The sequence below is a fragment of the Stenella coeruleoalba genome (assembly GCF_951394435.1).
Source record: "Stenella coeruleoalba genome assembly, chromosome: 1".
NCBI classification, from domain to species: domain Eukaryota; kingdom Metazoa; phylum Chordata; class Mammalia; order Artiodactyla; family Delphinidae; genus Stenella; species Stenella coeruleoalba.
Genome location: NC_137169.1, coordinates 22,048,751 through 22,072,544, shown reverse-complemented (window position 1 = coordinate 22,072,544; position 23,794 = coordinate 22,048,751). Strand labels below are relative to the sequence as shown.

The window sequence follows — 23,794 nt, the reverse complement described above, 5'->3', positions numbered from 1 at the left end:
ACACAACTATGAGTGGTAAATTAATATAACTGAATGAAAAATTAACTTATTTTTCATTTATTCTTCACAAAGTGATAAACATCCCAAAGTTAAAAACATCAAAATCCTCATATTCAAATTCCTATAAAATAGTCAACTTCACCTACAGATCTGCCTTGCCTCTGTCAAGATTTTGTTTCTTTGCGTTCTATTACTCACCAACTCCATCTGGATTTACCGGTCTGGAGATGTCAGCTTGCCCCATGATTACGTTGTCTCATGTGTCTCACAACAACAAATTGTCCCCGACCAAAGCGAACTTTTCTTAAACGATAAATCCACGTAAGGAAGGGACATGCACTCCTCTCTCAGTGTCACCGCCAGACATCAGGAAATGGCAGGAAGTCAGTTAATCCGCAGGAGTTTCTGTTTCCCTGTATCCCGGACAAGGCACTGGTGTTTCTCACAAATATGTCTTCACGCTGGCTCTCTTCACATAGGAATGCCTGTCATTCCAGAGTGCACACTGTGAAGAGCTCAAGTGCAGGAAGGGGAGGAGACTGCCAACCACATTCTAGCTGCTGAGCGGCACAGCCCTCAAAGTCCACACCTACTTTTTCTGACACTGAGCTGGGTTACAACTTTCCAGACTCACAGTCACGAAGAAAGGGAGGCTGCTCAAGAGTCTACCAAAGAATTTGTAAATTTAATCACACAAAAAACATCAGGGTTATGCGTAAGCAAGCTGATGGGAGCAGAAGTCCATTCAAAGGTACATTTTAGATACAAGCTTATCTCAAAATTAGACCATTCTGACATTTCACTGCTTGCTCTAAAACTGTATTTCGTACCTGTGAGTGGCATACTCAGAGCAGAATAAGATCTGTGTATTGGGAATTAATAACATTAGGAACAATATTTTAGAATTAAATATACCTTTTCTAAAAATAAAAAGAAATATTTCTGAAAATTTTGCTTACTAAAATAGTAAACTAGAAATGAATATTTTAAGGTATTATGCAATATTTCTCTTTCTGCTAAAGTTCAATAATGATCTTGAGGAATACAAAACTATAGGGAGTAGCCCTACGTGCTGCATATAATACACAGGCAGTATCAGCTAACCACATGCAGCAATGGAAGGGCCAGCCTGCATGCTGATTTTTTTTTTATTCAGATATAACTAATTTATATACAGTCATATACATAAATATTAAGGATATAGCTTGATGAATTTAACATCTGAAGGTAAAGGGGGAACTAACAATTCTGAGCACTGTATTAAGGAGTTTTATACTGTCTATGTCCTTTAATTATCACCACAAATAAACAGGCATTGTGAAGAATATATTACTTACCCTATTATCAGATGAGAATAAGGCTACTGAGGTTAAATCCTGTGTTTGTCAAAGCCCTAATATTCCATTAACAAATGACAGCTACCCCTAAAACTGAGCTTTTAGTTTAAAACTTTGTTCTCCAAACTGAGATTTCGGAAAGATTTCTAGTATCTGGATTTTTCCTTTGCCTTTCCTTAGCACCTGCTCCTCTTTCCCCATTACCTTATCTCTATTATCTGCTTTTGATTAAAAAAGTAGCAAAGGTAAGGAATAAGAAAACGACAATGCTAAGGCATCAGTAAGAAAAAAAAAGTGTACACTTGGGCAAAACTCAGTTGTTAGTACTGGTAATAGTAAAAAAAATTATGATATTGACCATTAAAATAGGAAAGGATAAAAGGAAAAAAACAGCGAAATTTTCCATTAAAAGAATGCGCCAATCTAAGAATGTCAAATTCCTTCTAAGCTGGCCCTTACATTTATTAGCCTAAAAGCAGATCATGTGCAAGAGCACCACCCACTACTGTAAAATGGGGGAAGCAAAAGGTGGCAAATGCATTGCCCAGCACCTAGCAGGTGCTCAGCATATTGTAGTTATCATCATCATGCAGGCAATACAGCATATTGTTTAAGATGAACTTTGGAGGCAGACTAAAATTTTAATTCCAGATCTATTACTAGCTGTTAACACTAGGCAAGTTATTTCACCTCCCTGAGCCTCAGTTTCCTCATTTGTAAAGTGGGCATAACAATACTTACCAGTACAAGGCATTAAATGACATGAACAGAAATAAAGTACTTTGTAATGTGCCTGACACATGGAAAGCTCTCAATAAATGCAAGCAATACCTATCACAGCTGTTATAGTAAAAAAAAAAAAAAAACAAGTCAAAAAAGGAGAGGGCAGGTCAGGGGCAGCCAGACAATGGTACATGGCAGAAAACCCAGTCATTACAAGGAGGTTAGTCAGAAACGGAAGAGGATGACATTTCTGTACCATGAATCCAGAGAGCAAACTGGAAGAAGCAGGCCAAGGAGGAAGTGTGTACACAATCAGGTTGGTGCACAGAAACATTAAACAGATGGAACAGCCCAGATGTGTGTATTATCATGAATTAGTTCAAACCAGGCACATTAAACACACATACACACACACACACACACACACGCACACACACACACAGAGCCCAGAAACAGTATTACAGAATCTAGTTCATGTTGACAGAATTATACAAGAGTAGAACAGATAGATTTAAGGATCCTCATATGGCTGCTGTTTACCACCTGCCAAATTTAAATGTCCAACTTGACTTGGCTCACTGCTGATCTTGGGTATTTGAAAGCAGCAATAAACTCAAAGATTAGAAAAAGGATTCTTAGTGATCATTTGGCTCAATCTCCTATTCTTTACGGAAGAAGGAAATTGAGGGTTCAAGAGGTTAAATGCTTTGCTCAGAGCCAGGACTAAAACCCAAGCCTCCTGATTCTAACTCCAGGACTCACTTTGGCTCTTGTATAAATGGCCAAGGAAATATTTATTTCCTAAAGATATATTCATTTCCCAGGGAAGTCCACACTCTACAACAATGACAAATCTCTCAGAGATTCTAATTCTGTCACCTATGGACCAAACCAACACATGTTCCCTAATCAGCATGTTTCAGTTTCATTTTAACAATCAATATTTACTTTGCGCTGACAAAAGCAGACAAGCAGGGAGAGGGGAAAGCACTGGCCTACTAATGGCTTTAAAATTTAACAATAAGGCCTTGTGTTCATTCTAGTTTTCCATGTATTACATTTTAGAAATGCAAAGGTAACTCTCACTTCAACTTTACAAGAAGTAGACAACTCTCTCTTAAGTGTCACCTAATAAGATACTCTCTTTTTAGAGTACTTTTCTTCCACAGCTTATTGCCTCAAGGAATGGGGCAAGTAACAGATTAAAATTTGTGAATCTCTTCCTATTTTATTTAGGGAAAGAGCAAAAAAGGCCTTATAAAGTTTAATATGCAAAGGAATCTAAGTTACAGCTTAGATTTAGATAGCAATTGAAGCCCCCAAGCAGTCTCATTTTATCGAAGAACTGTTTATAAACAAACACTGCTGAACTTTCAAAACCTTTAGTGACACTTACAATTCCAAAACTTTTTGTTGGCCAGCACATCAGACACTAACGTGAGAACATGCTTTATATTGTCAATAAACAGTTTACAAGATCAATCACAAAAGTATAATGCTTCCATTTAAATGTAATTTTATGCTGAGGTACCTATATAAATTAGCTTACCTAGGAGAGTAAACTCTTTGCTATTTCAATTACATCTCCCTCAGCTTAATTCAGCATACCACTTTAAGTCTGAGATGTCTCAAGGAGGTGAGCTCTAGTGCGAGGTTGGGAAAAAAGTCACTTTCCTCTTGGAAAGGCTGACCAACAGAAATTATTAACAGGTCACACAGATACATATTCAAGTAAAAGACTAATTTTCAGCTTCTTTATATATAATCGAGGGTGGGAGCAGTTTTCTATTCTTTATTCCACCGTCTAACTCTAATCTAGTCTGGCTGGCTCTGAATAGGAAATAAAATCCTACAATTAATAACCTTTGTCTCATATTCCATGTGGAAATTAGAAAGCCTTGCTAGTCACTTGTAAACTCTTCATTGTCTCATCTATTTGTACAAACCACTCCCTTGGCCTGGAATTTCTTTCCCAGATCCATCTAGGGAACTCCTACCCATCCTTTAAGAATTGGCTCAAATGTTGCTTCCACTATTAAGAGTCTTTTCTTAGTCACTCAAGCAGAATTCAGACAAAGATTTCCTGATCACTGATTATGTGCCCAGCAATGCTCTGGAACTAAAAAGAATAGTTTTTGTCCTTAAGGTGATTACAGTTCAAATAAGTAGGATCAACAATAGAGCATGATAAGTACCTAGGTGCTACACAAACACATATTGATGGGGCTGGGGGCATCTAGCTTTCTCCTGAGAGATGACAGAAAATATCTTGAATTAAGTGACTTCTAAAATCTGAGAGAGTCAGTCATAGAAGGAATAACAGAGGTGAGAAAAAGGTAAGGGCAGCAAGAGATAAGACTGTAGAGGTAAAGAGCTGCTCATGACTGATGGTGCCGGATGTATCACCCTAAACTGCAATGATCTTCTGGCTTCTCTGCTGGGCAGGAACCATGATGTGCCTACACTTAAGCCCTCAGTGCCTGGCAGGACTCAGTGCACGGTGGACATGCAAAAAGTATTTATTAACCTTGAGGACAAGGGAAGAAACAGCATTCCTCAACTTTAAGCTTTGCTCACAGAATCTGGTAGCAAAAGACAGTTAAGGCAAAAAGTGCCACAGACGAAGGCTGGAAGAAATGTCAAGACCATAGACTAGTTTATCATTCCAAACAATCTTGAGAACTACTGTGAAACTCTCAATTCTCTGTGAAAAAATGGCATGCTTATGATGGTTTTTGAGAATTTACTGCTTTGCAAGTCGTAATAACTTTCAAAGAAGACAAATGTGTCAGGTGAATGTTTACATAAACCCTCATATAATCACGACTGCTAGGCTCAAGATCCTCAGCAGAAAGCACTTCTACTCCATGTGAACGAGCCGGAAGAACAGGCTGAAAGACAGAGATTAAAGTTAAGGGGGAGCCACTGGTACCACCAGATACTCATCCCTCTTACTCCCAACGACACTGGTTTCTTTCTGTGGCTGGCTCATTGGAGGCAAAAAATGAACACACGTGCCACCTATTCTACATCAAATACTGTAACTCTTGTCCCCTGCCTACCCCCACTTCCAGAAGGAAGCATGGCTTACCAACGGAGGAAAGCTTTCGAGGCTTTGGAGTTACATATACATAACTATGTAAAATTTCAGCTTTTCCATTTGCTGATTAGGTGACTGAACAATTACTTAACTTATATGAGATAGAGATAATTACTCAGAGTTTTTGTGAGGATCAAATAAGAGAAATCTCTAAATTATAGTCTGATGACTGAAAGTGCTTAATATATTTGGCTCCTTCTCACCTCACTTAGATTCTTCATATAAATGACTCCTCCCCTCCACCGAATGCTTACATTTAAGTACCACCATTCCTTAGGAAAAAATGGGGAGGTTCTGCTATGCCTTTACATCACAGTGGCTATACATATGGCAGGCATGAAGTAATGTATATGTTTACAAACCTACAGTATGTTGGACTGTGTTTATGGGAGAAAGAAACTGAAATTATGCCAGCAGGACTGCTTTCAGATCCATGGAATAAGAGACCTCAGGCTAGGAAATTGGAGCTACAGAAATTCTTTTTGCTTTCTCTTAAAGTTTTTGTTTTGAAGACAATAAATTCTTAAGGATGCCCTAGTGGTCAGGAGATGTTTCTAGAACTGAGGAGTTAGTTATAAAAATTATAGTAAGCAGGAAAGTTTCAGTTAAGAAAGATGAAACATTTCTCTCTGGTTGGGTTAAGGGATTAGGTAGTTCCTCAGAGTACAGTAGAGTCAGTGGAAAAGGTAGGCGTAGATGAAAATGAGAATTAGCTGAATGGGTACTTCCCTGGTGGCTCAGTGGTTAAGAATCCTCCTGCCAACGCAGGGCACACGGGTTCGAGCCCTGGTCCAGGAATATCCCACATGCTGCAGAGCAACTAAGCCCGTGCACCACAACTACTGAGCCTGCGCTCTAGAGCCCGCGAGCAACAACTACTGAGCCCGCACACCACAACTACTGAAGCCTGCACACCTAAAGCCTGTGCTCTGCAACAAGAGAAGCCATGGCAATGAGAAGCCCATGCACCGCAACGAAGACCCAACGCAGCCAAAAATAAATAAATTAATTAATTTTTAAAAATCCTAATTAAGAAAAAAGAACTAGCTGAATGGAGATGAGAAGAAGTGGAAAAAAAATTGAGCAAAAAGATTCACAGGTTGTGTGGATGAGGGAAAAAGGGAAATGAGAAGAGGATACAAATGACATTTATCAAACTTTAATCCACTATGTGACATCAGGCACCTGAATCAAATTATTGCCAAGCTCCCTTCAGGTTCTGAAATTCTACAGCAGAGTCAAACTAATGACAACTAATTCAGTGTTCTGTTTCAAATAATGGTTCCAAGAAATGTTTTATTACGGAAGAGAACAGTGGCCACGGTGCACTTTATATAGCTAATCCAACTCAATGTTTGCCATAGAATGCAAAATAAGTGCTTAATGAATTGGGGTATTATTATTGGGAAACCACAATCCTCATTTATTCATTCCACAAAAAATGTCCTGAGCACCTCTAAAGTATCAGTTACTGTTCTAGGTGTTGGAAACACTGACTGGATACAAAGAGGGAAAAATCTATGCCTTCTTTCTAGTATGGTAGACGGTGATAAGTGCTATAGAAAAAAAATTACTCAGGGAAAGGGAATACAATGGGCTGAGAAAGAGGGTGCTAAATTATAAACTGTGCAAGCAGAAGGGCCTCATTGGGAAGATGACATATAAACAAAGACCCGAAGTAAACAACACATTCCTCAATTAACGTACTAAAAGTAAATATTAATTACAACTACAGTATATTTTAATGACTGGTCAGTGAAGTAAGGGTTATCAAACGGGCTGCTCAGTTCTCAAATATTTAAAGATGTGCTGTCTAATACTGTGGTCACTAGTTACGAATGATTATTTATATGTATATTAATATTTAATACATTTATATTAAACACAATTTGCAATTCAGTTTCTCAGTTGTACTAGCCACATTGCACACATGGCCACCACATTGCACGATGCAGATCTAGAACATTTCCATCACTGCACAAAGTTCTATCAGACAGGCCAAACCCAAAGTATTTTTAAAGTACACTTACAAGTCTTCCAGTAACAATGCAAAACAGAGTATTTCATCAGCACGTGGTATCTATTTTCCATGGCACCAATGACTAAACACTAACTACTAGAGGCAGTATACTCCGAAGGAACACTGACAGTTAAAAAAAAAAAGTTTCCTTTTATTCAGTTACAAACTATTGAGCTATTTATACTCACAATCTTTGATACTCTTACTTTAACAGTTGAATTACTGTTTCTTTTCCTAGTAACACTCAAGTAAAGTCTTTGACTATTAATAACAACTCAAAGCTCAGGGAAGAATGGTTTTATTTCAATTTAAAGATCTACTGAGAATTACATCCATTTGTTACCAATTGAAAATTAACAACCTCCATCTTACTGGCCATCCATTTAATATTCTATCTACCCCAAATAGTATTTTTTCATGTAGTTACAGTGAAAGTGATTGAGAAATCTTAATCTTAAAGAAAAAAAATATTTAATAAAACCACATGATATTCATAAAAACTAAGTCCCAAGTGGCCTCTGTCTACTAAGGAACCTGGAGGTATCAATGATGTGTAGAAACTAACCAGTCAGAAATCAAGGAGCTGCCCGTCACAGGGTTTTGAAACACTGAATGTTCTCCAGTAAAGTGGCATTCATTACTGATGACTCAGAGATGACTACTAGTTGATGCCACGTCTCTCCTTCCTTCTCTCTTTCATAACTCTTTCTAACTCATTTGGTTCTCAGTTTCACTTTCAGACAGTGAAAAAGAAATCCAAATATTACCAACACTCAGCCACATATCCAGTGGAAATACAATAAGTCTGATGATAGCTATAACATTTGTAAAAGTTATTCAGAAATTTCTAACAAGAAATCTCCTTAAACATTCTTTTCTGGTACACGTGCAGGAGAATACAGACTTCATCTTCTACTAAATAAAAATTCTGAGTAATGAACACCTGGTTACACTGTGAGTCAGCAGTAATTCTACAAAAGAACCAAGGATGACCATATAAATGAATGGTGTTTCTATCAAACTTGTTCCAGCCAGTAATTCAAATGTACTTTATTCTTTGTTTTCCATGTAAGAAATACCCATCTCTTTTATACCATTCTCTTCCCTCAAAATTCTCAAACTTTCACAACCACAGAACCTAGGAGGTGAGGTACAGGAGAAAAGAAAGGCTATGTATATAATTTCTAAATTCAAAGAGAAATAGTGTTTTGGATTATACATACCTTTGCTTCTAAATCTTGTAAAATAAAATTAAAAAAGTAACAGTGAAACACCTTAACACTTTAGGAAAACAATGTATGAGGTTAGAGAAAATATGAACAACCTGTCCCTTTGCTCATCTGTCTATGTTAAAGCAATGAGCCCAATCCTAGTTTAACCTTTCTGAAAAGCTAATCTTTATTAGTGCTACCGGGTCTATAAAAATGTAGTCACCAAATAAAACCATCTAAGATGCAAATCTGATTACTGTTTTTTCAGCCTAAAAATAAGTTCCTTTGTTGAAAAAGCCCCAAATGGATCCAATTAGCTATTAAACACTTTACCCATTCTCATCTTGTTCCCAGGCCTAGGCACCAAGAGCCTTCAGAATACCACCTATCCTAAAATCCAAATTGCTGACAACCAAGTTTGTTGTGTTGATTTGTAGTGAATGAAAAGAAAAAAAAGATGATTCTTCTGGGATTTATTCACTTGGGACAAAAAGTCTTCTATTTATAAATCCCAGTCTGACAGAATTTATTTGTGGATCACAGCTTTCAAATGTGACATCCTTTTATGTGTGTTTGGGACAGTAATAATTTCCTTCTTACCTGACTCCAGTTTTGTCCCTTTCTGATCTATTCTCAACAGTGGTACCACCATGACCTTTACAAAAACACAAATCTGACAGGACTCTTCATAGCTTATTAAAAATCCTTCAAGACCTGGCCCAATGTCTATCTTTCTTTCTTTCTTTTGTTTAATTTTTACTGGAGTATAGTTGATTTACAATGTTGCGTTAGTTTCAGGTATACAGCAAAGTGAATCAGTTATACATATATCCACTCTTTTTTAGATTCTTTTCCCATACAGGCCATTACAGAGTATTGAGTAGAGTTCCCAGTGTTATACAGTAGGTTCTTATTAGTTATTTTATATACAGCAGTGTGTGTATGTCAATCCCAATCTCCCAATTTATCCCTCCCCCCTTCCCTCTTGGTAACCATAAGTTTGTTTTCTACATCTGTGACTCTATTTCTGTTTTGTAAATAAGTTCATTTGTACCATTTTTTAGATTCCACATATAAGTGATATCAAATATTTGTCTTTCTCTGTGTGTCTTACTTCACTCAGTATGACAATCTCCAGGTCCATCCATGTTGCTGCACTAATGCCTATCTTTCTGTCTAACCTTTTCTCTCACCACTCTCCCATGCCTGCTGTCTTTTAAGTCCTATTCCAAACCACTTGGAATTCTTAAATGATGATATATTTGCCCAGGTCTATCTATCTATGCATCTGCTCTTCTAGCTGCCTAAAATGTCCTCTCCCTCCATTCTTTAATCTGGCTAACTCCCACTCCTTCAAAATTCAGTTTATGTTTCACTTCCTCTAGGAATCGCTCCTTGAACATCTACCTTCTATACTTAAGACTGAATTATGCACCCCTTCGGTACTCTGAAGTCACCCTGTATATACCTCTACATATAGGGGTATAAATCACTTTTGTTAGAATTATCTACTTACTTATTTGTCTCTCCTACATTCTTTGAACAGATTGTCTTTATATCCTCAGCTAGTAACATACTTCTCAGCACATAGAAGGCATTCAATAAATATTTTTTTAAATGGAGGGAGGCAAAGGGAAACTAAGATCTTTCACTAGTTTAGCTTGTTAAGTGTCCCTTTCAGGTTGTGGAGTATTTGTTTTGGGAAACATGCCAGGCCTGTAGGTACTGAACATATTATAATAATTCACTGAACAGTTTCATGACAAACAGGAAAGAAAAAGACAGATATAATTGAGATTATCTTGCTAACTTAGCTATGGGTTACATGTTACTATAAATTCACTTCCATAGATGCTTACAGTGACATAATCTTTTAATTACTGTTGCTTTTAGACTTATAAAAAACTGATTTAAAAAAATAGCTCTACTTTTCTTCTAGTTCCTAAGAGAAACAAAAGGACTAAAGTAGCACCACGAGTTTTTAATCACTCAAAGCTGATTTCTGGTCTCTGCTTCTTCTCCCCTTCATTCCTGTTTTCTGGTTTCTGATCATTTCATTAAATGGTAAAAGTTTCCATCAAAAAAATCAAAACATAAAGAAAATAATACTAAACTCAAAATGATTTACTGTTACATATGAACATCTCTAACAAAAGATCTGATGAAAAAGAAAGCTAAAGCTTAGAAAAGGTAAATTAAGTTCAACTTCCTATGCATTCCTTCTCCCCATTCTCTACGGATAATAATAGCTAACATTAATCGATCATGTATTATAATGCCAGGGACTATTCTAAGTGTTTTGTTTTGTCTAATTCTTACAACAAGGCTATAAGAAGGATACCACTTATTATCCCCATTTAGTAGTTGAGGAAACTAAGTCACCCAGGGGTAAACCTGTCCAAGGAGTTCATAGCTAATAAACGGCAAAGCTAAGGTTCATATCTAAGTAATCTGGATGTGAATCTCCACTCCCAACTACTACAAGATAGTTTGTACTACGAAATGGACTTTGAATTCACACAATACCTCCTAGGTGTTTAGATAAGAACATTTATTTTTAACCTTATAAAAACTTTAGGAGGTAGTACTTTATTTATTTATTTATCTATCTATTTATTTATTTAGGGCTGTGTTGGGTCTTCATTTCTGTGCGAGGGTTTTCTCTAGTTGTGGCAAGCGGGGGCCACTTCATCGTGGTGCACGGGCCTCTCACTATCGTGGCCTCTCTTGTTGAGGAGCACAGGCTCCAGACGCACAGGCTCAGTAGTTGTGGCTCTCGGGCATAGTTGCTCCGCGGCATGTGGGATCTTCCCAGACCAGGGCTCGAACCTGTGTCCCCTGCATTAGCAGGCAGATTCTCAACCACTGCACCACCAGGGAAGCCCAGGAGGTAGTACTTTAACAAAAGTAAAATTCAGGTACAGAACAGTTATGTGAATTGCCCAAAATGACAATGTTAAAATTAAAAACACCAACAATTTGTTCTCTTAGCTTACCCCTGATATTTCCAGTATGACTACCAAAAAGAATGATGTTTCTTATCTCAAAATCAATTTTTAAAGGAATTACTTAGAAAATAAGTGAAAGGTCTAGAATCAAGAGAAGTTGGCTATATGGGATACAGACATTTCTACTACCCCTCAAACCAAATCTAGAACAAAAATACTTCAGTCCCAATACTGCATGAGAAACCCAAATTACTGAAGCACAGGTTTACACCTTTAACCCACATGTATGCTACTGGGAGCAATCATTATTAGCAATGTACAAGTGTGCTTCACCACCATGTACTCCTTAGGGAGTACCATACTCCCTAAGGTACTTAGGAGCCCCTAGTTTTTCCTATTTCTCCATGTTCACCAAATTTTCCTGTTAGATACGAGACAAAAACAATTAAAACAAAAAAACTCTACTTAAAGTCATCAGTATTAAACTGTTCAAACAACACAGATATAGAAAAGGCAATATAGATGCTATAAAGCAAGTTTTGTTTTAATAATTTCCTTAAGTACAAGTCATGTTGAATAACATGGCATGAAATTCCAATAACACAACTATTTTTATCTGTATAAAAACACTTACTCATTCTGCCTAGCATTAATAGTTTTTAATCTCCTCTCTGAGTGATGAAACTATATCTTATTCTTTTTTTAAAATTAATTTTTATTCGAGTATGGCTGCTTTACAATATTCTGTTAGCCTCCACTGCACAACAAAATAAATCAGCCACACATACAGATATCCCCTCCCTTTTGGACTTCCCTCCCATTTAGGTTACCACAGTGCATTAGGTAGAGTTCCCTGTGCTATACAGTATGTTCCCATCAGTTGTCTATTTTATACATAGCATCAGTAATGTATATTTGTCAATCCCAGTCTCCCAATTCCTGCCTCCCCACCCCTTTCTCCCTTGGTATCCATACATTTGTTCTCTACGTCTATGTCTCTACTTCTGCTTTGCAAATAAGATCACCTATACCATTTTTCTAGATTCTTCACATATGCCTTATTATATGTTATTTGCTTTTCTCTTTCTGACTTACTTCACTCTGTATGACACTCTCTAGGTCCATCCACATCTCTACAAATGACCCAATTTCATTCCTTTTTATGGCTGAGTAATATTCCATTTATATATGCACCACATCTTCTTTATCCATTCCTCTGTTGATGGACATTTAGCTTGCTTCCATGTCCTAGCTATTGTAAACAGCACTGCTATGAACATTGGGGTGCATGTGTATTTTTAAATTATGGTTTTCTCTAGGTATATACCCAGTAGTGGGATTGTTGGGTCATTTGGTGAAAGTATATCTTATTCTTTTTTTTGTTTGTTTTTTTGTCCTTCATGGCAGCTAGGGCAATGTGCCTGGGAAAATTTATTAAATGAATTAATGAATCACTCAGCCAGCCAATCACCCACCCATCCGCTTTTTCACCTTTTGATTGGTTAGGGTATGTAGTGAGTATGACAATAAATTATCAAGCAAAACCAACTGGACTTCACTGTAACCAATGTTAAGCTACTGGCCCTGGATGCATTATGAGATAATAACTAGAAGTAATAAGCACACACCAAAGCGCTTCACCCCAGCAAGAATGTCTTTTCTTTGGTGCCACTTTTCTCCTTTACTATTTAAGACATAATTCTTACGGGTTCTTGCTATTCAAGCCCTTTGATTATCCAGCTCTATACTGAAGAGGGAAAAGACTGACCTGGGGTGGGGGGCGGGGTGTAAAATGGACAAAATAAAGCTGCTAGACCCATCTGCTTTACACCATTTAAATTCTTTTGGGAGACCAAAGAAGAAAAACAGAAGATACACAATCATCAAAAGAAACCTAAATCTGAAATTTTATAATGTTTGCATAGTCAAGTAAAATGTAGTATTTATTTAATATTCTCATGCAGTGAAAAAAAAGAAAGCTGTAGCTACAGACTGCAATCTGATATGATGTCACTCTGGCTACCAAGAGATACACACACTAGTTTGATGAGGAAAAAACAAAACGCAACTCTTTGGGACTTCCCTGGTGGTCCACTGGGTAAGACTCCGCACTCCCAATGCAGGGGGCCTGGGTTCGATCCCTGGTCGGGGAACTAGATCCTGCACGCATGACGCAACTAAAGAGTTTGCATGCCACAGCTAAGAATCTGCATGCCGCAACCAAGAAGACTGCAAACCATGCCTAAGAGCCTGTATGCCACAACGAAGATCCTGCATGCCGCAACTAAGATCCGATGCAGCCAGAATAAATAAATATTAAACACACACACACACACACACACACACACACACAAATCTTCAGTGAGGAACTGAAGGCCATCAACATCATTCCACAAGATAGTCCATTATACTACTATCCCCCTCTTTTAATGGAAGCCTCCATTACGGGGGTGTGTACGTGTGTGCACATCTGTGCGTGTTTTGGACTCCACTGATGTTTCATGTTGCAATCTTGTAAAACCTATCCTGCCTTTGAATCAAGTCAAAGCTCTATCATGAAAGGCCATTTTTAGTATGATAGAACTCTAGAGGGCCAAGAAGCCAACCACTGAGGTTGTTTTGAAACTAATGGTCCACCGCCTAATGGGAAATGTTCATATAAGTTTTATTACCAGCTTTTAGATCCCACTGATCATACTTAACCTGAATTTGAAGTAAAGTTGAAGAAAAACATTTATTTATATTTTTATTTTGGCCGTGCCATGGGGCTTGCGGGATCCTAGTTCCCCGACCAGGAATTGAACCCATGCCCCCTGCAACAGTGCAGAGTCTTAACCACTGGACCGGCAAGGAAGTCCCACTCACCACTTACTATTAAACCATAAAAATTTCAAGAACTTTAAAGTTTTCTTTTCTTTAATAAAAATAATACACACTTTTAAATCTGAATATGTCAATACACTGTGCTGTGCACACTGCTGTTTATCAAAGTTATTTCTTTAAGTAAATTGGGTAGATGGACACTCATAAATTTTCTTATTTCTTGACGTAACGCCTTTATTTACTTATCTATGATAGCAAATTTCTAGTTTTATAAGTTATGTACTTTTCTTGGGCTTCCCTGGTGGCGCAGTGGTTGGGAGTCCGCCTGCCGATGCAGGGGACATGGGTTCGTGCCCCGGTCCGGGAGGATCCCACATGCTGCAGAGCAGCTGGGCCCGTGAACCATGGCCGCTAAGCCTGCGCGTCCGGAGCCTGTGTTCCGCAACGGGAGAGGCCACGACAGTGAGAGGCCCGCGTACCGCAAAAAAAAAAAAAAAAATTTATTCTAATAGATATAAAAATTTTAATGATTCATTTCTGAACATTTAGTTTGCATTTATCAGCCATGTTACTGAATTCTTTTTCAGTTGATCCTTTTGGGAATATTTTTCTGAAGAGAGAATAATACTAGCCAACAACTATATACTTATTCTGTTTGTTATTGGAAACACCTCTAATGATTGCTCATCTTACTGCACTAAGAACCCCCAAAATAATGTTAAATAAAGTAACAGTGGGCATTCTTGTCTTGTTCTTGCTCTAGTGGACATTTCTTCAGTATTTCACTGGTAAGTGTGCTAGTGTCTCTTGGTTTCAGATAGCTATTCTTTTATCATATTAAAGGATTATGCAAGCACATTATAAAAGAAAAAAATGAACTAAAAGGATATACACAACATTCATGTTATGGGTTGTCACTGGAGAGTAGTGGTCAAAGGAGATTATAACTAACTTTTATAAATATGCCCTAATGTTACCAATTTTAAAATCAATTGAGTAGAAATATAGGTTCTTGTTATTATTTAAATATTTTAGAATAAAAATAAATTATTCTATTCTTAGTGTAATAAAAGCTTTGAGTGAAATAGTTGAACTTTATCAAAAATTTTTGTGATCAGTAGAGATAAGCATATCGTTTTCCTCCTGTTTTTTTGACTTATCAATGTACTAATGTGTTATTATTTATAGTTTCCTTAATATAATACTTAGATCTTGAAAGAATTCCTCTTGGTTATATTCTTTTAATATCTGAGAGATCTGACATATCCAATGGGGAAAAAAGCAGTTCTAATCAGTATGTTAAAATAACTATATAGCTATAGTAATATAGTTATCTATAACTATATAGATAACTGCTCTAGAAAAAAACATGGAAGTAAATATATCAAAATATTATCAGTAGTTACCACAGGGTGGAAAGATCAAGTGTGACTTAAATTTTTCTACTTTACACCACTTTATATTTTCCAGAGGAAATATGTATTGTTTTTGAAATCAGAAAAAAATATAATAATGACTTGTTGAATTTAATCTGCAAGTACTTTATACAGACTTTCTACAACTATATTCATTAAGCGAGATAGGAAAAATTTCAATTTTCTTTTTGCACTATCTTTGTCAGCTCTCAGTTATCAAGATTTTATAAAATAAATGAGTGTACTTTCTTTTTCTCTACAGTGTGTGATATAGCATTATAATTATTTGCTTCTTCAAACAATTAATGAAACTGTCCATAAGAATCACTGGGGGACTTCCCTAGTGGTCCAGCGGTAAAGAATCCACCTTTCAATGCAGGGGACACGGGTTTGATTCCTGTTAAGGGAACTAAGATCTCACATGCCACAGAGCAACTAAGCCCACATGCCACAACTACTGAGCTCATGCGCCTCAACAAGAGAGCCCATGTGCCACAAACTACAGAGCCCATGCACCCTGGAGCCTGCGTGCCACAACTAGAGAGAGAAAACCCGCTGCCACAACTAGAGAGAGGCCTATGCACCACAATGAAGAGCCCGTGTGCTGCAACAAAGGATAGCACATGCCTCAACAAAGATCCCGTGTGCTGCAACTAAGACCCGACACAGCCAAAAAAAGAAAAAGAAAAACAAAAAACAACTCACTGGGCTTAGATACATTTTAACATTTCGACCATGCCTGTTAGTCTATATGGGATTTTCATGTCTTGAGTCACTTTAGTAAATTATATTTCCCTAGAAAATTACCTATTTAATCAGGAATTTATTAATAAAGGTGTAAAAGTATGCAGTGGACAAAGGAGAATATTTTCAACTTCATACCATATACAAAAGTTAACTCGAAAAGAATCATTGACCTAAATGTAAAACCTAAAAAGATAAAACATCTTGAAGGAAAAACAAAAATATCTTTCTGACCCTGGGTTGAACAAAGATTTCTTAGAAGATAAGGAACACTAACCAAAAAAGAAAAAAATGGACTTCATCGATTAAAAACGTCTGCTAATAAGACAAACCACAGGCTGGGAAAAAAACATTTGTGTAGTAACACTTATAAAGAACTTGTATGTGGACCATGTAAAAAACTCTCACGGGCTTCCCTGGTGGCACAGTGGCTGAGAGTCCGCCTGCCGATGCAGGGGACACGGGTTCGTGCCCCGGTCCGGGAAGATCCCACATGCTGTGGAGCGGCTGGGCCCGTGAGCCATGGCCGCTGAGCCTGCGCGTCCAGAGCCTGTGCTCCGCAGCGGGAGAGGCCACAGCAGTGAGAGGCCCGCATACCGTAAAAAAACAAAAAAACTCTCACAACTCAATAATAAGAAAATAAGCCAATTTTTAAAAAGATCAAGATCTGAACAGACATTTCATCAGAGAAAAGATATGCATGGCAAATAAACACATGAAAAGTTACTCAATATTATTAGTCATGAGGAAACTGCATATTAAAACCACAATGAGATACTGCTATACACCTATTAGAATGGCCAAAATCCAAAACACTGACAGCATCAAATGCTGGAGCAACAGGAGCTCTCATTCATTGCTGATGGGAACACCAAATAGTACAGCCACTCAGGAAGACAATCTGGCAGTTTCTTAAAACACTAAACATACACTTACCATACATTCCAACTGTACCCTTGGTATTTACCCAAATAATTGAAAACCTATATCCACACAAAACCTACACACAGATGTTTACAGCAACTTTATTCATAACTGCCATAATTTGGAAGCAACCAAGATGCTCTTCAGTAGGTAAAGGATAAATAAGCCATGATACATCCAAACAATGGAATATTTTTCAGTGCTAAAAAGAAAAGGGCTATCAAGCCACGAAAAGAGGAACCTTAAATGCATACTACTAGGTGACAGAAGTCAATCTGAAAAAGCTACGTATGGGGGCTTCCCTGGTAGCGCAGCGGTTGAGAGTCTGCCTGCCGATACAGGGGACACGGGTTCGTGCCCCAGTCTGGGAAGATCCCACATGCCGCGGAGCGGCTGGGCCCATGAGCCATGGCCGCTGAGCCTGAGTGTCCGGAGTCCGTGCTCCGCAACGGGAGAGGCCACAACAGTGAGAGGCCCACGTGTAAAAAAAACAAAACAAAAAAAACCGCTACGTATGAAAAAGCTACTGTATGATTCCAACTTTATGACATTATGGAAAATTAAACTTAAAAGCTTTTGCACAGCAAAGGAAACCATAAACAAGACAAAAAGACAACCCTCAGGATGGGAGAAAATATTTGCAAATGAAACAACAGACAAAGGATTAATCTCCAAAATATACAAACAGCTCATGGAGCTCAATATCAAAAAACCAAACAATCCAATTTAAAAATGGGAGGAAGACCTAAATAGACATTTCACCAAGGAAGACATACAGATGGCCAAGAGGCACATGAAAAGATGCTCAACATCACTAATTATTAGAGAAATGCAAATCAAAACTACAATGAGGTATCACTTCACACTGGTCAGAATGGCCATTATCAAAAAATCTAGAAACAATAAATGCTGGAAAGGGTGTGGTGAAAAGGGAACCCTCCTGCACTGTTGGTGGGAATGTAAATTGATAGAACCACTATGGAAAACAGTATGGAGGTTCCTTAAAAAATTAAAAATAGAACTACCGTATGACCCAGCAATCCCACTACTGGGTACATACCCTGAGAAAACCATAATTCAAAAAGAGACATGTAGGGCTTCCCTGGTGGCACAGTGGTTAAGAATCTGCCTGCCAATGCAGGGGACACGGGTTCGAGCCCTGCCTGGTCCGGGAAGATCCCACATGCTGTGGAGCAACTAAGTCCATGTGCCACAGCTACTGAGCCTGCGCTCTAGAGACCGTGAGCCACAACTACTGAGCCCGCGTGCCTAGAGCCAGTGCTCTGCAGAAAGAGAAGCCACTGCAATGAGAATCCTGTGCACCACAATGAAGAGCAGCCCCCACTCGCCGCAACTAGAGAAAGCTTGTGCATAGCAATGAAGACCCAACACAGCCAAAAATCAATAAATAAATAAATTAAAAAAAAAGAGAGACATGTACCACAATGTACATTGCAGCACTATTTTCAATAGCCAGGACATGGAACCAACCTAAATGTTCATCGACAGATGAATGGATAAAGATGTGGCACATACATACAATAGAATATTACTCAGCCATAAAAAGAAACGAAATTGAGTTATTTGTAGTGAGGTGGATGGACCTAGAGTCTGTCATACAGAGCGAAGTAAGTCAGAAAGAGAAAAACAAATACCGTATGCTAACACATATATATGGAATCTAAAAAAAAAAAAAAGGTACTGATGAACCTAGTTGCAGGGCAGGAATAAAGAGGTAGACATATAAAATGGACTTGAGGACATGGGGTGGGAGGGGGAAGCTGGGGCGAAGTGAGAGTAGCATCAACATATATACACTACCGAATGTAGAATAGTTGGCTGGTGGAAAGCAGCAGCACAGCACAGGGAGATCGGCTCGGTGCTTTGCGATGACCTAGAGGGGTGGGATAGGGAGGATGGGAGGGAGACTCAAGAGGGAGGGGATATGGGGACATCTGTATGCATATGGCTGATTCGCTTTGTTGTGCAACAGAAACTAACACAGTATTGTGAAGCAATTATACTCTAATAAAGATCTACTAAAAAATAAAACCAAAAAAAATATGAAAAAAAAGCCATGAAAGGAATGAACTACTGATACATGCAACAACATGTATGAATCTTGACAGCTTTATGCTAAGTGAAAAACCAGACCAAAGGCTACATATTGGGGCTTCCCTGGTGGCGCAGTGGTTGAGAGTCCGCCTGCTGATGCAGGGAACATGGGTTCGTGCCCCGGTCCGGGAAGATCCCACATGCCGCGGAGTGGCTGGGCCCGTGAGCCATGGCCGCTGAGCCTGAGTGTCCAGAGCCTGTGCTCTGCAGCGGGAGAGGCCACAACAGTGAGAGGCCCGTGTACCGCAAAAAAAAAAAAAAAAGAAAAAAGAAAGGCTACATATTGTATAATTCTGACTACAAAAGGTAAGCAGGGAAATTTTGGTATGGAAGGAAGTACTCTTCATCTTGATTGCGGTGGTAGTTACATGATTTTACGTGTTTGTCAAAAAAAAGAACTACTATATACTTAAAAAGGGTAAATTTTATTGTATATAAATTGTATCTCAATTAACCTGACTTATTTTTTTAAAAAAGGAATTCTAAGGAGCACCTTGTAACTGCTTAACACAGACCAAAAGCTCCATAAGAACAGTGATTACATCTTACTAGTGATCATAATTAATAACAATATTACAGCTACTGTATGTTCACTATGTGGTTACAATGCTAAGCACATTATAAGTACTAATTCATTTAATTCTTTTTAATAAAAATTTATTTATTTATTTATTTTTGGCTGCGTCAGGTCTTCATTGCTGCATGCGGGCTTTAGTTGTGGCGAGCAGGGGCTACTCTTCGTTGCGGTGTGTTCTCATTGCGGTGGCTTCTCTTGTTATGGAGCACGGGCTTTAGGTGTGCAGGCTTCAGTAGTTGTGGCTCGCGGGCTCTAGAGCACAGGCTCAGTATTTGTGGCACACAGGCTTAGGTGCTCCGCAGCACGTGGGATCTCCCCAGAGCAGGGCTCAAACCCGTATCCTCTGCATGGCAGGCACATTCTTTTTTTTTTCCTTTTTAAAATTTTATTTATTTATTTATTTATGGCTGCATTGGGTCTTTGTTGTTGGGTCTTCGTTGCTGCATGTGGGCTTTCTCTAGTTGAGGTGAGCAGGGGCTACTCTTCGTTGTGGTGCATGGGCTTCTCATTGCGGTGGCTTCTCTTGTTGCAGAGCTCAGGTTCTAGGCATGCGGGCTTCAGTAGTTGTGGCACGCGGGCTCTAGAGTGCAGGCTCAGTAGTTGTGGTGCACGGGCTTAGTTGCTCCACGGCCTGTGGGATTTCCTGGACAAGGGCTCGAACCCGTGTCCCTTGCATTTGCAGGCCGATTCTCAACCGCTGTGCCACCAGGGAAGTCCCAAGCAGGCAGATTCTTAACCAGTGTGCCACCAGGGAAGTCCCCATTTAATTTTTATAGCAACCTTGTGGGAAAGGTAAAATTCATATCCGTACTTTAGGGATAAACTTAAGATTAGAGAGTAACTGTCTTGCCCAAAAGGACACAGCCACGAAGTGGCAGAACTGGGATCTGAAACCAAGTTTGCTTACTCCAGAGCCTGAGGGCTTAACTGTTAGGATATACTGCTTTGTTGATTTTGCTTAGTGTTTAGTGAACAAATGAATGGATGAGGAACAAGTCAACTATGATGGAGTTTGGTAGGGTAGGCTGAATCTATTGACAGTTCATAGGAAGAATAAAACATATATATATTTAAAAGGACACGTTATTAAGTAGAGATGTAAAGTGGTAATTTTAGGTGTAGCAGGTAAGCTGTGAATGTAGAATGACCATGATAGTCTTTAATACCCTTTAACAATACCCTTTTATTCTTTTACCTCCTTTAAGAAATAATTTTACATATTTTAATTTTTGACACTGAGGAATACAAAGAAGGAACTAAAACACCCATAACCCTACAATCCAGATAAAATCCTTTTTTACATTTAAAAAACCAAAAGTAATATATGTATATAGATGAAAATGCAAACCACACAGGAAGATACAAAATGATAAGTGAAAACATTCTATCCTTCCTTTTTTTTTTTTTTTCTTTTTTTTGCCGTGCTGCGCAGCTACTGGGTATCTTACTTAGTTCTCTGACCAGGGATTGAACTCAGGCCTATGGTAGCAAAAGCTCAGAGTCCTAACCACTGGGCCACCAGGGAATTCCCACTATCCCTCCCTTTTAATTTTCATTCTTATAATCATTGCCTATGTAGTGTCCAAGACACATTTAAAAATATATATATATATTTATTTATTTTGGCTGTGCTGGGTCTTAGTTGCGGCATGCATGCAGGATCTAGTTCCCTGACCAGGGCTTGAACCCCAGCCCCCTGCATTGGGAGCGTGAGTCTTAACCCCTGGACCACCAGGGAAATCCCTGTCCAAGACCCACTGATGAAGGGCTCAGTATGCAGAAATAAATTCAGATGGAAAATCATCTACACATTTAGTCCACCCATCATACTTTCTATGATTTTCTAGGGAGTAAGTAGCAATCAGAAGTGATGAACAGTGGTGAGACGATATGGGAGATGGTCCAGAATGTCAGCATCACTACTTTTCAGGCTTGCATGACTACAAAGATGGCTCATCTTTTCCTATTGACAGAAAAAAATAATTATAGAGCATCTGTGTTATTAAAGTTCATAGTGTTCTACTATAACTTTCATGGTGTTCTATGCACTCTATTTCCCTTAAGATTGTTAATTGTATCTTATGCAGAAAATTTAAAACCACTATAAGAAATACATACAAATATTGCCTACTATTGAGCAGTAGGATATAACAGTAAAAAGATCTTGCCCTTCATAAGTTATACTCATATCAGGAAATAAGATGACAGAAGATATTTAATATACATATAATAATGTTATATTAAATTTCTATTGAACACCACAGGGAAAAAAATAGAAGTAACATCATTTTTGGCATTGTTTAATTCCAGAGGAATTTATCTCCCACACCTTAAGAATCTCAAAACTAATTAAGTTCATATTTTGCCTTCATTCTTAAAGAGAAGGGAGGGAAGGGCTGTGTTATTAGCATATGTTGAGCTTCAAGTACTAATAACATGATAACATCACAAAAAATTTTCCCGTGAACTTAAGTGAAATGCATTAGTCTTGAGCATGGTTCCTTAACAAATATCCTTGAAAGGTTAGGAAAACCCCCTTTAAAACATAATAATGATTTATAAATTCAGATTCAGAATAGGAAGAAAACAATTGACTTTATTTGTTTAGGATATGGTTTCTGTTTTCCACTTCAACAAACTGATTCTCATATTTCCTATGTGATACAAATTCTAATCTAAAGGTGATATTACCTTGTTTAATCTGTTTAATCTGTTCCCAGAATACCATGCATATGAATAAAGCCTTTGCACCTAGCTTGAAATTCAGGCTTCACAACAACAATCTATCTCATTAAATAATTATTTCATCAAACACAACCAAAAACTTTTTTTTCAACAAACTGTGCTCTCTTCTGTGGAAGGGAGGGTATATAGAAACTTAATGAAGTTGTTAGAAAATTTAAAACATTTTGAGAAGGCAATTTAGTATATACAGATCCTCTCCTACCCCAAAAAACCTTTTAGAAGAAGTTTCATATGCCAGGGTTTCAGTCCCTTTTCCTGGGTGTGCTACAGAGAGAATGGCTGTTAACCCATAAACATTTGAGAAGGGAGGAAGAAAGCAGAAGCAGGAATAAGCCATTTTTAAAAGTAGCGGGGTATGAAGCATCACAGTAGCTTAAAATGTATACGTATTTTCTCTGGACCCTGTCTTCCCCCAGCACTTATGTACAGTGTAGCCCTTACTTTAAAAAAGAAAACTAGTAGCTTATACCAATATAAATTAACAATGAATACTTTCACTGTATTCTACCAGGTCCCTTTGAAAGGAAAGGGAATAAAATAAGGAGAATCAGGGTAAAAGCTGTTTGATTCCTTTACCACCTTCCCCACTCCATGACCTTGAATGTCTGTCCCATACCAACCTTGGCAGAATTCTGGAGGCCTGTTTTCTGGAAGGGATAAAACAAATGGTCTCTGGACTGGGGGACTCAAAAGGCGGTTGACGGTGGGAACAGAGCATGAAAAACTGAGGGGAACTGAGTGAACATAGTGAATACTGAATGCAGCAACCCTCCCAGTCTTCATCACCCTTTACCATCCAGTGATGAGAAGACTCCGCCCCTTGAACCCTGATACTGATAACAGACATGTTCCTCAACAATAGGGACAAGAAGCTCACACTATAGTAAGGCCCAAAGGCAACCAGCCTATGCATTTAAAGCTTCTAATTTAAAGCTCACCACTCTTAATCACAAGCAGACAGCTAATTATTACTAGACTTCAGAGGAAAACTCTTAAATAAGAGAGATCAAAACAAACAAAGGAAAACAACTTTGGGGGAAAAGAGCCTATGCAGGGCAAAGTAAATCTGTTGAAACAATAAAGAATATTATGAAAGAAATATTCAGAGAATA

The 23,794-nt window shown here is 38.2% G+C and overlaps 1 protein-coding gene across 11 annotated transcripts in view; it reads right to left on the bottom strand.

Annotated features, from left to right (window-relative positions):
• PHACTR4 (phosphatase and actin regulator 4) overlaps positions 1-23,794 on the bottom strand; it is a 118,043-nt gene that overhangs the window by 46,689 nt on the left and 47,560 nt on the right. For 2 of the 11 annotated variants that reach the window (XM_079903668.1, XM_079903669.1), the window contains exon 3: positions 21,768-21,900. The exons of 8 other annotated variants lie outside the window; for them this stretch is intronic. Coding sequence is in view for 1 of the 3 variants with exons in the window: in XM_079903673.1 (XP_079759799.1) it covers positions 199-244 (46 nt within the window). In the remaining 2 variants the exon portion in view is untranslated. Of the gene's footprint in view, positions 1-198; positions 5,870-21,767; positions 21,901-23,794 lie in introns of those variants that run through there. One more of the 11 variants, XM_079903673.1, reaches the window with a different exon arrangement.